At 53.3% G+C, this 14,471-nt stretch overlaps 1 protein-coding gene across 1 annotated transcript in view; it reads right to left on the reverse strand.

Annotated features, from left to right (window-relative positions):
• Window positions 1–2,908: 2,908 nt before the first annotated feature.
• EPHB1 (EPH receptor B1) overlaps window positions 2,909–14,471 on the reverse strand; it is a 77,175-nt gene continuing 65,612 nt past the window's right edge. Inside the window, exons 14-17 of the mRNA XM_027650575.1 lie at window positions 14,278–14,471; window positions 13,649–13,804; window positions 11,927–13,330; window positions 2,909–3,252 (exon numbers count right to left, since the gene is read on the reverse strand). Of these exons, the coding sequence (XP_027506376.1) occupies window positions 13,222–13,330; window positions 13,649–13,804; window positions 14,278–14,471 (459 nt within the window). The 3' untranslated portion in view covers window positions 2,909–3,252; window positions 11,927–13,221. The remainder of the gene's footprint in view (window positions 3,253–11,926; window positions 13,331–13,648; window positions 13,805–14,277) is intronic.

Here is a 14,471-nt window from a genome sequence, read left to right on the forward strand (position 1 = left end):
GACCCCAGAACTGGAGGCAGCTCTGCAGGTGGAGTCTCACCTGAGCGGGGCAGAGGGGCAGAATCCCCCCTCGGCGCTGGCGGTGGCTTTGGGGCAGTGAGGGGGGGCAGCTGTGCAGGTTTAATCAAAGCAGTGCCTGAAATGCAGCTAAAAGCAAACTGTGTGGAGTAAATCCTGCCCTGTCCTGATCCCCCTGGGGTGCAGGGAGGTGCAGGCTGTGCATGAGTGTGTGACCAGATAAACAGAACCGAGACATCTGGCTGTCGACAGGAGGTGACTTTCTCGTGAGCATCCCCAAAAACCTCTCCCACATGGCCTGGAGATTTCAACACTGCAGCAGCCTCAGGGCTGCTCCATCCAAGCCCTCCTGGCTCCAGCACCACTGCAGCCTGCCTGGCTTGTCCTCCAGGAAATCCCGGCCCTTTGGATAGGCGATGAGGCATCTCCAATAATTCCAGCAGCTGCTGCCAGTTAATGTGGGCTGGCACGGAACTTTATCATCAGACCATATTGCTCCAATTACAATTTAGCCAATAGTCCTCTTGGGCTCATCTTTTATTTGTCTTTCACTGCTGAGTGTGGGAGGGAGGGGAGGTGGGAGAGGACAGGGATGTGTGTGTCTCCAGCCTCCCCCTCCTTCACTGCCCCCAGGTCTCTGTGCAGCCAATACATTCCCAGCCGCTTTCTTCCCCTGGGAAGGGCTGTCCTCAGGCCTGTGGCATGGGATGGGAGCATCATCAATGGAATGAGTGTCTCCCACCAGGCCCCATGTGTGGATCCTTCAGGGCACACTGCAACCCATGGAGCATCGTGTCTCTCAGGGAGCCCTCCTCCTCCTATCCCTTATCAAGCCCAGTCCCAGTTCAATTTTCTCCTTGCAGTGGGGCAAATAAGGATTTACTCCACCACCAGTGCCGGAGTTAGTCCAGCATCACGCTGGTGTGCCAGAGCACCGGGTACATCCAGATTTCTGGGAGCTGCTGAGGGGTAATTGGAGCCAACACGCTGCTTCCATTTTTCAAACCTGAGAGCGATGAAGGAAAGATTTTTCATCCTGAGGGTTGGTCTCTGTTCTGGCTGTGACAGCCACCTGTGTCTATATTCAAAGCTCAGGGAAAGTTTTTTTGGATGCTGTGTGGCCTCAGTAAATGACATCTCGTTCCAGCTGGGATGCAAGTGAAGCTGGTGACTGGTTGGCTCGTGGGGGGAATAAAACACAGGGGCCAGAGGCTGCAGCTGTATAAACCAACGTCAGGGAGGTGAGGGTCCAACAGGGACTGGCCAGACACATCCAGGCTCTGCTGAGGGGCTCCAGACCCTCCTTCAGAGCCCCGTTAACCATCAAACTGTCAGCAGGGCTCCTCCAGACCCCGTTAAAAGGCTATTCCCAAGCAAGTAACTTGGGGAATGTTAAGCACTGGCTGTAAATGTCTTTTGGTTACTTAAGGGGAAAACCTCGGAGTGACCTGTGTAAAGGATATACCCTCTCAGGGCCCCAAATCCCAGGGGATTCAAGAAACATGAACACTCATTTAAACCACACCAGTAGCCCATTAAATCAAGTATCTACTCAATTAAGGACACACAAACAACTTCGCTCTGCCCTCCATCAGCTGCTGCCTATTTGCATGTTGTGTGTCCAAAGTCCTGCCAGGAGGCTGGATTTTATGGCAGAGATGCTCTGCTTTCATTTGTCGGGATGGGCTTGGCAAAAACCACCCAAAACACCCGATAAACCAGTCCTCCCCCTGTGTACAAGTGTGAGGCAAACTTCACTGTGGTGTGCGAGCCCAGGGCAGTAGAGTCCTGCCCCAGGGACCTGGAGCCACCAGCACATGGAACTCAGTCAAAAACCCCTATAAACAAAAAAAAATCCCAGCTATAATGACCCTGGAGAAGCAGCAAGGACCTGAAGGTGGTAACACCCCAAATCAACATCAGCACTGATGGGAGATTTACAGGATGCCAGGGACCGTGGGGATGTGCCAGCTCCACCTCCAGCTGAACCAGCACTCGCCTCCCTCCCCACCAGATCACCCCAAAGCCATGGGGCATGGGAAGCCTGTATCCCACACCTCCAAAGCTCTTCCAGTAGCAGCTCCTTTTTCAGAACCCCACATATGTCAATGGTGGCTGCATATTTCCAAATCTGTCCATTTACAAAACTTCCAGCCCGTTTTAGCCCTCTTTGCTGGTTGGAGGATGTTCCCAGTGCCAGCAGGATCAGCTGCCCTCAGGGAGTGAGGATAGAATGGATCACAGAATCATAGAATATCCTGAGTTGGAAGTGACCCACAAGGATCACGAAGTCCAACTCCTGGCCCCACACAGGACATCCCAACAATCCCACCCTGTGTCTGAGAGAGCTGGATGGGTTGTGTGATCCCAGCAGGATACAATGCCCAAGAGCAGCCAGTGAAAAAGGCAGAATTCATTTTCCTGCCACGATGTACAGTAATCCTTAGGGAAAGCAGGTTCAAGATGAGCATCAGCCTTTCGTGGACAGGCTCCAGCAGGACTCGGGAAGCGAGGAGCCGCCGTGCTCCGCCAGCACGGGCGGCGCTTTCATCCCAGTCAGCGCTTCCAGCGCGGCCTCCCCGAGCGATCACACACGAGGGCTTTGAAATGCACTCCTTGGGAAAACCTGTGCCAAGAAAACTCCTTCTCCTGGCTCTTTTGCAGCAAGCAACCTCCGATAGGGATCGCCGAGAATAAAGTCACTTCATTTACAAACCGGGGAGCCGGATCTGATAGACATCAACATTCGAGGTAAGTCAAGGAGTGATGGAGCGCTGCCAGCTCCCCAAATGAATATTCATGGCAAATATTCCCCCAGCTCCGAGCTGAGAAGAAGCCGTCAGCGGAAAGGCTGCCCCTGGGAAGGAGAAGGGGAAGGAGAGGGACCAGGTTTCTTTCATCATTTTTATTGAGTGCAATTTTCTCTTTAGTACAATATTCTCTGAAAGTTACTGTTACAAACTCCGACAATTTCAACACAATCAACAAATTGGGGAAGGAAGGCGGGAGGGGGGGGGCGGGCTGGGAGGTGGGGAGGGAGGGCAAAAAAAATTCCAAGGGTTGAAATCTTTTACAGACATCTCACTGGTTATGTACAGGACAGGGAAGGGGGGGACGGGGGCCCGGGGCGCTGCGGGGACCTCCCGGAGCATCGTCTGGTGGGTGGTGGGGGAGCGGTCCCTGGGGACCCCCTCCTGGCGCTGCTGCCCCGCTGCAATGCTGGACTCGATGCCCCTGCAAGGCAAGAGGGAAAGGAGAAAAGCGTGAGAATAAACACACCCAGCGCTCAAGACTCTGTACATCCTTCACCGCCGAGCCCCCACCCCGTCCCACAGCCGGCGGGGACTGCGCCCAGTGAAACCCAAAGGCTTCTTGCAGCAGATACAGGCTCTCAAAAAAAAAAAAAAAAAAAGGAGGGGGGGAAAAACCCACTAAAAGCAGGGATTAATTAATATGCTGTCAGAAAAATTATGATTTCACTGAAAGCTCTCTATTTCTCCTCAGGGGGGAAAGGAAAGGAACGGAGGAGACGGATTTCTTTGTGAAGCCGAGATGCTTCGGGGAGCGGAGGCTGAGATGCAATTTTGGGGGCGGGACAGTTTCCATGTCCCCCAGCAGCCAAGTTGCCTTTTCCCCACCTCCCACTGCAAGATGAGCACCCCCGGGTCGAACACAGGAGCAAATCACAAAGCACCATGAATCATTTTCCAATGTAACAAAAAATCCCCATCTTCTCCACTCCCGGGGGGAAGCCAGAATGTCTCGGAACCAGAGGAGCAGCCCCAGGGGCACCTTCTCCTCACCCTGCAACCAAGAAGCGCCGCCCAGCAGCAAACTTCCATTATTTAGCCACTTTGGAGAGGCAAAGACGCTTTTAATATACAATTGCACCTTGGAAACATAAAGGCAGCACATTAAATAACAAAGCAATTGACTGCTGGGTCCCTTTGCTGGGCCACCGAAAGCTGGGGCTCACTGGCTAATTATTGCTGGGGTCCCTGTGCCTCTCCAAACATACTGATGCTTTCAGAAACCCACTCCAGCTGTGCCTGACATTTCACTCCTATTAAAATTCATCGTTCTCCTGAATGGAAATAATTTTTTTCTTCAGCAAACCCAGGTAGTAATGAAAGTTTTATTTAGTAATGTAGTGTTTGGTGGAAAAAGGGGCAGAGAAAAGAGAAGAGAAATTGAGATTATCTTTAGAAAAAAGGACTTTCAGCTGGGGGAAAATATATTGCTGAGTGGTATTTCTTAGGCACAAGGGTCCATTTTTGGTGCCGTGCTTGGAGGTTTGGTGTCACATCTCCCCTTAATATAACTGGGAACAGAACAGCAAAAGAGCTGGAAAAAAGCAGTAACAGAAATATAATTAATGTAATGATGCTGAGCCGGGCAGGTTCTGGGGATGGGTATAAACCGAGGTGGGTGCCCAAGTCCGGGTGGTGACAGGATTTGTATCGGCCGCGGGTTCGGCCACATTAAAGCTGGTGATGAGCGATGGTTGCAGCCCCGGGCACTGCTCCCGGCTCCACCTCCACCTTCCCCCACGGCCTTTCCCAGCTCCTTCAGCCGCCGCCGCCCGACCCGCCCGGCAGCAGCGGGGACGGGGAAGGGTTTGGGGGTTTATTTTCCCTGGGGAACCCGCACCCTGCCGGGGGCGGCGGCTGCCGGCTCAGCTCTCCCGCACCAGCTGCAGCCCTGCCCTTCGTCCTGGCAAAAACGGTCCGGGGGCAGCTACGGAGGATTTGGGCCGATTCCAAAGGATGGATCCCAAAGGACAGGTCATGAACAGCTGGAGGAGGATGGGGAGGGGACAGCACAGCACATCCCCCGGGTACTGAATCACTCCCTCATCACACCTCCTCCTCCCTGAGCTCCAGCGTGGGAACCCCTGCGAGGCGGCGTGGAGGGCTTTGATCTCAGCCTGGAAGTGCTGGCATGACACAAACAGCAATAAAAAGGCCATGTTTGTGGGAGGAGAAGGCATTCCATGGGGGAAGGCATTCCATGGGGGAAGGCATTCCATGGGGGAAGGTGTTCCATGGGGGAAGGCATTCCATGGGAGAGGGTGTTCCATGGGGGAAGGCGTTATCGGCCTCCAGCATGGCCACAGGGCAGTGAGCAGCGTGGCTGGGATGTGGGCAATGGTTGGGATGCAGGCAGTGGTTGGGATGCGGGCAGTGACCAGTATGAGGGCAGTGGTTGGGATGCGGGCAGTGGTTGGGATGTGGGATGGGATGCAGGCAGTGGTTGGGATGCGGGCAGTGGCTGGGATGTGGGCAGTGGTTGGGATGTGGGCTGGGATGTGGGCAGTGGTTGGGATGTGGGCAGTGGTTGGGATGTGGGCAGGTGCCAGCCTCAGGGCACTCTCCCTTTCCATGCTCATGGGAATGGGCAGAATCGCAAATACCCAAAATAATTAAGGATAAGCAATACTGTAAACCCAGCTGCTGTGCCTACAGGATGCCATGGAAAAGAGGAGCCAGCAGGTGGGAGCAGGCAAGGGATGGGGGCAGCTCTGGGAGTGATCCAAAACCATCACTGTATCCTGCAGGTCCTACCTGGGCACCAGCCCATATCCAACCCCTCTGTAAAGGGGAGTCACATCTCACTGCCCTTTCCCTGAGGCAGGAGCCTCCCAGAGCCCCCTCCTCATCTGGGCACCATTGGTTTTGTGACATGGCACTGCCACCCAGGCACTAACCCCAGACAAAAGACTGGACCTGAGTCCCCGCCCACAGGGCAGGGACGCCTTCCCAAATATTTAGGCTCAGGAATGTGAAGGATACACCCAAAGCACTGGTGGGAGAAAGTCAAACAAACCAATGTGAGCATGTTCCACACCCCCCTGTCCATGGAAGCCCCCTCAAGGCTAGAGGCTCTCCCAGCTCCTCAGACAACACTTGGCACGGGCTGTTCCTCCCGCCCTCAGTCCCACTCGGCGCTAATTAGCATTGATAATTGCACTGATGGGGACCATAATTTTCCTGCCCTCTCTCCCCTACACTCATACAAGGGTTCAACCGCCTAATGAGACCCCTGGGGATAATCAAAGAGAGGAGCAGGTTCCCCCCACCATGACAGCAGCTCCGGCACCACATGTGGGGATGGGAGAGCAGAGAAGGGAAAGGCACAGCCCAACCTGTGGATGGGGGAAGCTGCTGAGCCTTGTTTACTTGGGGGCATGGAGAAAAGTTCACTCCAATTAATTTTTTTAAGTGGATAGGCGTTAATCCCCCTACACTTATCTAGAATTAACACAGCGCTAAGTAGATTTTTGCCTAATCCACTTCCACATCCGCCCCAAAAGGGCACTGTCTGTTTTGGGAGGGAGCAGAGTTCAACTAATCCACTTAAAACACACGCCTGGTTTGTTCAGATTAACCTCCTCCAGCATTTCCCTCCAGGGATGGGCCAGGAGACCTCAACACCATCCCACCTGTGCCACTGGCGGGGCCACCCCATCCATGGTCATGTCACCTGCAATGTTCACGTGCTGGGGTCTGCTGGGACCCCAAAACCAGCCACTACAGCAGAGCCACACAGCGGGGTGGGACAGCCAGGGGCTTCACAGCCTTTTAAATTCCAATGGCCAGAAGAAGCAGAGCAGAAGCAGCAGAGATGCTTGGACACAGACAGGGAAGGAGGGAGAGAGGGGCAGCTCATGCTGGAGGGATAATCACAGTGTTGCTCCATGGAGGACAGCCAGCCAAAATAGAAGGCCCTGGAACACCAACCCAAGTGCCAGCAGCCCTGACAACCCCGAGAGGCCCAAGTGAAGGGCACCATGGTCACCACAGGCAGGTGCACTCCCCTCTCCAGCACCCATCTGCTGCTCTGAGGCGAAGCAAGAGACCAGATTTAATGCCATGGATGCTCATGGTTCCCATCTCACACCTCTTCAGGCTACGTAAAGCAGAGGAGACCCTCTCCTGACCGGAAAGCTCCTCTTTCCACACCAAGCCCTAGTATGGGAACACAGCCCATCAGGGTCCAGTGATGGACACGAGCCAGTAGATCTCCCATGAGACACAGACACAAAACCAAACCCTGAGGACATAAAAAATGGGAGAGCACAAACTGACACTCTCACACCTCCCAGAGATGGGGCTTGGAGGAGGTTGAGCTCAGCTGGGACAGACACAGCCATTCCTACATGGCAGAAGGGTTGGACCAGATGATCCCAAAGGACCTTTCCAACCCACAAAAGATATTAAAGATATAAGCTGGAACAGGAACAGTGTGGAGAAACCACTGATGGGGTGAAACCATTCACTGTGGGAATCCATTGGTGTGGACTTTGCTCCTCCATCACTGCTCAAAAAGTTTCTGGCTCTTTCAAAATTGCAAGAAGACTCACTGGGAATGGCCAGCCCAAGCTGTAATTAGACCAGCACCCACCCTGGCAGGATCCTTCATGGAAGAGGCACAGGAGCAGATAATGATACGAGTGTTAAATCCCCCTTGCAGCTCCTTGTGCAGGGGGGACTTTATGGGAGCAGGGGACACGCAGCACCTGGCTGAGTGCCAGAGCTGGATGTGAGCCCTGGCCCCCATCACCCACTTTCCCATTGGCAGTTCAAGGAGGACGAGTGGCCTTGGAGCTACAGAACGTTTTGGGGTCTGTAAATCCATTACTTGTCTCAGAAGCTGATTGATCTTTTTTCTTTTTAAAGTCAGATTCAATGTTTAAGAGTAATGATTTCCAAGTGAACACAGAGTGGCTTGAATATATTGGCAGTTTTTATGGATCAGAGGCAAAAGCTTAAAGAACAGATCCTAAGGAACAGAAACGTGTCTGTCCCCATCACAGAACAACAGCAAGGGCTGGTGGCAGTGAAAAAACCCTTCATAGGTGATGCCCAATGATTTATCCCAGGCCATGGGCCAGCTGGGATGTTCCCCTGGCTCCCACAGGGATGTCCTCAGGATGCAGGTAGATTCATTGATGAGATCTCTGCAAACCAACCCCAAACCAACCCTTCCCTCCCTCTGAATCAAACACCCTGGAGAAGCGGAAAGCAGAAGAGGAGATCCCATGGGGCTCGGGATGGCAGGTGGGGAGCTCCTGGAGCAGAGATGGTAGAGAAGGGAAGGGGGACAGAGGGACAGAGAGAAGGACAGCCCTGATTCCTCCTTGGGAAAAGAGGATTAGAGGCACCACAAGCTGACAGGCTCGGAAATAATGGTCTGGGATCGCTCTTATTTAAAAACCGGCCGCCTGCTGTTTTCATCGCAGCCCCGTTCTGACTTGCAGCAACATTTAAAATTAAATATACATAAGTGCTTTCAAAGAACTGTTAATTTGAAGGTCATTAAATGGCATAAAATGCATTCCTTTTTTTTTTTTTTGTAGAAAGAGGCACATAATAACACCACGAATACACGCTCCTCTTCCCCGTTCAAACACTCGCTCCTGCCTTGGATGTGCGAGAGCCTTGGGTCCACCTTTGCTGGCAGCAGCACGACATCTCCTTTTAATTACTGCTGTCGAGCAGGCTGCTGCCTCCTCCACCACACCCAAGGATGGGGCTGTACAAAAGACATGAAAAAGCCCCAGGGACAACCCCACAGCTGAATTGCCAACGGGGACTTTTTGAGGGACGAGGGGAGCAACAGTGGGGCTGGTGGAGGGAAGGGGCAACGTGAAACCAGTCGGCAACACTCACTCCAGACATGAGCATCTTGCCCACTGATTCTCACACAAGACTTTAGGCCAAGCTCAGAGCAGGGTTTTGGTAGCAAAAAGTCTCGGTTTTTTGATTTAACACTCCATGCAAAAAAGACAAAGCCAACCCAGACACACACAAAAAAAAATAAAAAAGACACAAAAGGGCTGAGGTTTTTACAGTTGCCATAGAAATGGAGAGAAGGAGCTGACAACTGCAAAGTGTCTCAGTGAAAGGACAGGATCGGGGGCGAGGGTGAGGTGGGCTCACCCAGGCAAGGAGCTGCATCTGTGTGCTGCTGCTCGGAGCTGGGATACAGCCACAGGAGCGAGGCACCAAAGCTCCACCTACGAGCAGTTACAGGGGGCCACGACCCACCTTGTGGTTTCCCCCAGCAGTGGGCACCTCCCAGCACTAGCACGTGGCAGCTGAACCCACCAGGACCCTGTGGGATGGATGGAGCCCAGCCCGGATTACAGGCCTGTGGAGTTGGTCCTCTTTGATCCCAAAATGTCTTTTTCTTCCTTTTAAGCCAAAACTTTGCAGAGGAAAAAATAATTTTTGAGTCACCCCTTCTCCTTTGGGATCAAGGAAAGGAAGTCCAACACCAACCAGTACGGATCAGATATGAAATGGGAGTGTTCATTTTTAGGCCAGGGAAGAGGCTCTTGCCCAGGGAGGAGCTACAGGGCACCACCAAAGAGGTGCCACCTTGGCATCCGATGAAGGAAAAGGAGGAGCAGTCCAAACACAACCCTGCTGTCATGGCCAGGCAGGGATAACACTGTCACTCCCAGACAGAAAGGCTTTACAGTTTGGAAAACTGATTGTACTTGGAAGACAGGTCTCTGAAGAAACAAAATGGTACATCAGAAGTCATCTGAAATTTTTATGTTACTTTTTTTCAATAAAGAGCAAAACTCAAACATGGCTGCTTTGCACTTTTCCCCTTGTTTTTCATTAACAGCCTGATGGCCTTTGGTGAAATCTTCCATTTTGGATGAAATGGCTTTTATAGAAAGGCAGGAGAGCAGGTGGCCCATGGTGACCCTCCCTCAAGTGTTCTCTTGACAGCAACTCCCTTGGCCCACGATGCCTCATTTCTGCAGGGATTTGTTTGAGCCACCTGCATCCTCCCTGCTCAGCCCTGGGCACCATCCATCTGCTGCTGGGCTCTCCTGTGACCCTGGAGGGGACATCTCCAGGCCCCTAGGCTGGGTGGACCTGGTACAAGGCCAAGATGCCACCTTTGTGGGAACAACCCATTAGGAGAGGTGGAATATGGGAATCATCTGCTACAACACAGCCCAGGAGCCATCAGACAGCTGAGAGAGAGACCACCAGTCCTGGCAATGCCCAGGGGCACTGCTGTTGCCATGTGTCAGGGGTGCTTGGCAGCACGGGCGGGCCAAGGAGCACCATCCACCCTGGGAAATCAAACCAGGATGTAAAGCAGGGCTCGGTATCTCCAAGAGCATCCAAGCACCTGGACAGCCTGTTTATCCACTCACAAGTACCCAGTCTGCTGGGTGGGATGGGCAGGACTGAACACTTCATATTTCATATTCAAGATGAAATGGCCTCAAGATGCCCCAGGGGAGGTTCAGGCTCGACAACAGGAAAAATTTCTTCACCGAAGGAGTGGTTAAACATTAGAAGGGGCTGCCCAGTGAGGTGGTGGAGTCCCCATCCTTGGTGGTGTTTAAGGAAAGATTGGACATTGCACTCAGTGCTCTGGTCGGGCTGACAAGGCAGGGATCAGTCAAAAGTTGATCGACCTATTCTAAACCTAATGATTCTATATTAAAGGTTTTATATTAAGAAAGGGTTAGAAAGGGTGCAAAAGGGGCAGTGGTGCCACAGAGAGGACCCTGATCAGGGCAGCAGGACCCCCTGCCTCGCAGGTGCTTGCGCAGCCGGGCAACACCACAGGGGAGTCATAAAGGTGGAGTATTGATATTTAGCCTGTGCAGCTGTCATTCGTTCCTTTAAATGCCTTTAGCTTCCTTCTAATAAAAGAGAAATCATAAAAAAACCCACAAAGGACCCTTCACCATCAGTGAATATCAATGTGGCGTGGCAGCGCATTAGCATGCACGGCACCCGCTCCATCTGCATGTTGTATTCCGTGTGACAACATCCTGGAATACAGATTTGGGCCACGAGTATCCCGAGAGGTATTAGGGATCGTCTATCAGACAGGACGAGGAACAGTCCCTGCTGTTGTAAACAAGGGGTGTTTTTCTCTGCCTCTTTCTCTGGGGGGAGTTCAGTGATTTGAAACAAGCTCATTCCTGCCTCTTGTTAGTTCCTGTTCTTCGGCGGAACGCAGGTCATCTTCCTTAGGTGATGAAAGAAATAGTCCCAGAGGTAAAGAGCACCCTTTCTCCCCAGGTGATGAACCATCAGCATGAGCCAATGAACATGCTCCTCGTGAACCATCATGAACCAAGCACATGCTCACCAGAGGATACACGGGGGTCCCCCCAGCCACAGCAAACCTCAACGGCCCCAGCACAAGGGGCAGTGATCCCACCCAGGACACGTGGACAGGGATGGCAGCAGGGCATCGCTATGGCACGGAGAGGTGTGGGCATGGTCATGACACAGACATAAAGCATTCCCCGTGACACAGGAGAAAATGGAATATCCCTGCAACAGGGATGGGTGCAGGTCATCCCCATAGTGTGAGCAGTGGGGATGGATGAGTGAGGAGGACAGAGGTTGACTGAGGAGGACAGAGGGTCTCCACACACGTATGAGCCACCACACCACCAAATCCCATCCGGGACCCACAGCCCCAGAGGCAGGGCCAGGCAGCCACCCCACACCACCACTCCCTCGCCACGCAGGCACTGCTGGCTGCCAGCACAGTGCCGGCACAGCGCGGTGACGGATCATTACAACTCACACACAACCCTCTAAGTAAAAGCCTTATTAAGAGCTCATTTGTTTTATAAACTCCCGTCGCGATCCGCGGAGGGAAGTCAGATTGCCCAGTCTTACAATATTCTGGGTAAACACTGACACGCGCCTGGTGATTTTACCCGGATCAATTTGCAAAGGAGACCAATGGAGGAACAAAAAAAAAAAAAAAAAAAAAAAAAAAAAAAAAAAAAAGAATAAAAATCAAATTTAACACTGGGAAACATCCACTGGGAGAGGCTGCAAGGAAGCGAGAGCAGAAAAATACAGAGATGGACGGACAGAGAGGCACACAAGACAAACGGACCTACCTCCAAAGCCATGAAACCTAAGTCCATAAATCAATATCAAAATCCTTAGGTCTGCAAGATGGGGGAAAAAAGTCCTCCATAGCCATCTTCGCCGAGGCTCTGGAGGCCCGAGCAGTCCATTTCCCAGAGCATCTCTCCTCCTTCTCCAGCAGCCACCAACCCAGTCACAGCCACGCGGCGGCTCCTCCGGTCCCGTCCCTGCCGCGCGGGCCCTTGGCGTCCTCCTCCCCGCTTCCAGGATGCCGAGCACTTCCTTCATTGCCGGGTGCTTCCCGGCTGCCTCCCGCCCCAGGGGGCTGTGGGCACAACCCGTGACCCCCCGGGCTGGGGCCCGGCCGGCCGCTGGCCGCAGGGTCAGCGGTGACCGCCGGCGACGGACAAGCAGTGAGTCCACGGTAGGTCGACAACATACACGGGCGCACGAGCGCGCACACACACACACGGGAACACCTCTTTCCGTTTTCCAGGATGGAGATTCCTTTTTTTTTTTTTAATCCTTTTTTTTTTTTTTTTTTTTTCCTTTTTTCAAAAAAAATGCAAGCGAAAGAGAAAAAAAAAAAAACCCAAACCAAAAAACGAACAAAAGAAAAAAACCAAAACCCAAGGTTTTCTATTGAAGGTACATCTCTTCTTCAATATGAAGACATTAACTGGATTGAGTCGGATCCCCCATGCAGTGGTCAGCGAAGTCCTTTGGTAGTTGCCGGAGTGGCACCCAGGTAGGATGTCAGGGAGCTGCGGAGACATCTGAGGACACTTCCACCCAGTTCATGAGCAGAGAGGGGAGCGGGGCAAGCCAGGAGGGCTGGGGCAGGGAGGGAGGGTGAAAAAAGAAAAAGGAAGCCGGTTTCTCTGGACAGGACGCTCCATCTCATGCCTCTCCCTTCCCCAACAGCCCCTTCCTCCTTCTCAGTTTCAACCACTGCTCACTGGTGGTGGGATTGGAGTCTGGTCTCTAGGGTTTGGGTTTGCTTCCCCAACGCACATTGGTTTGTCTTCATTGTTTTTTATGGTTTTTTTGTTCTGCTTTGCTTTTTAAATATATGATTTGTACATATTTATATGTATTTATACGCTGTTCCCCATGACATTGCTAAGTGTGCTTCTGTTGGTGAGGAACGGAAGTCACCAGTTAGAGACGAGTCCCAGGAACATCCTTCGTCTGCGGTCGCAGTCCCCGGGCAGCAGCGGCTCCTCCCCAAATGCTGCCCCGTTGGCACCCGCCAGTTCCTCCCCTCCCAACTCTGCCCCTCTTCTGCGTGCCCTCCCCGCCCCTCCCCGTCAAACAAGGGACGTCATGCCATCGAGGTCGGAGACTGGCTCATCTGTACTCGCATGGACTGGACGCTGTTCAGGATCTTCTTCTGGTGCCCAGCCAAAGTCACCCCTATTCTCAGGAGGTCTCTGGAAGACAGACAGACAGGCAGAGGAAGATCAGTGTGCAGCTGAGGGTGGTGTTTTGCTGTCCCTAAGTGAGGAGGGGGATGCAAGCTCAGCTGGAACAGCCAAAGAGCCCAAACGCAGCCCCGTGAGCATCACTGGGACTGAGAGCAGGGACACACCCACACATTGACTCCCAGATGGTGAATGTGGCCACCTCCAACTCAGGGTGGTCCTGCCCAGTGTGAGGAGTGCTCATACCCACCCTTTGCCTTGAACTGACCTTCCCACCTCTCCCAACCCCCAGCCGGGCAGCATCCAGTTTTCGGGCACCCAACTCACTCGGATGTCATCTGGGCAACCAGCTGCAGGGAGGTGAAGCCAGCGGTCAGGAAGCTGTCCCGGTACTGGCTCATCTTCACAGCACTCAGCCAGTCGTCTACTGAGGTAAAGGCAGTGAAGTCGGGGATGGAGCGGTCGAGGAGGGGCTGAGAAGGCCTGAAACAGGAACACACCGCTGGGGACAAGCCTGGCTGGCACTGAGGGGTTGCCACCCCTGAGCCCAATCAGCACACACATGTGCCCCTCAATCCACCCCAGGCACCCTTGTGGTCCCTCAAGGAAGGTATGTCCTGTGGGAATACCACTGTGCCAAGCAGTTTTGCAATCCCACACGTTGCAATCCAGCCACAGGAGCCACAGGGACGGAAGCGCCGGCAGAGCAGCCGCCGCGCCCACAGGGTCCCACGCCATAAAGGATCAATAGCAAAGAATTATTGCTATTGCTTGGCTCAAAACTACATGTTCTTTGTCTGACTGTCAGGCAGAGCAAAGACAGAAACCCCTGCTCCCGCCAAACCGACTGATGAATTCCCATCCTTCCCCCTGGGGCCGAGGGGAGCCTTTTGCCATGGCTCGGGATGCCGGCACGGAGCACTGGCACGGAGCACTCCCACGCGCCGGGCACTCACACAGCGGTGATGGTAGCCACAGTTTTGAGGCTTGCCGGGTTGCGGATCATTTTGTCGAGGGTGTTGACGATCTCGGTGAAGCGCGGGCGGGTGTTGCGGTCCTTCTGCCAGCAGTCCAGCATGAGCTGGTGCAGGGCGGCGGGGCAGTCCATGGGCGGGGGCAGCCGGTAATCCTGCTCGATGGCGTTGATCAC

Source organism: Corapipo altera, unplaced genomic scaffold (assembly GCF_003945725.1).
Source record: "Corapipo altera isolate COAL_440 unplaced genomic scaffold, ASM394572v1 54, whole genome shotgun sequence".
NCBI lineage: Eukaryota > Metazoa > Chordata > Aves > Passeriformes > Pipridae > Corapipo > Corapipo altera.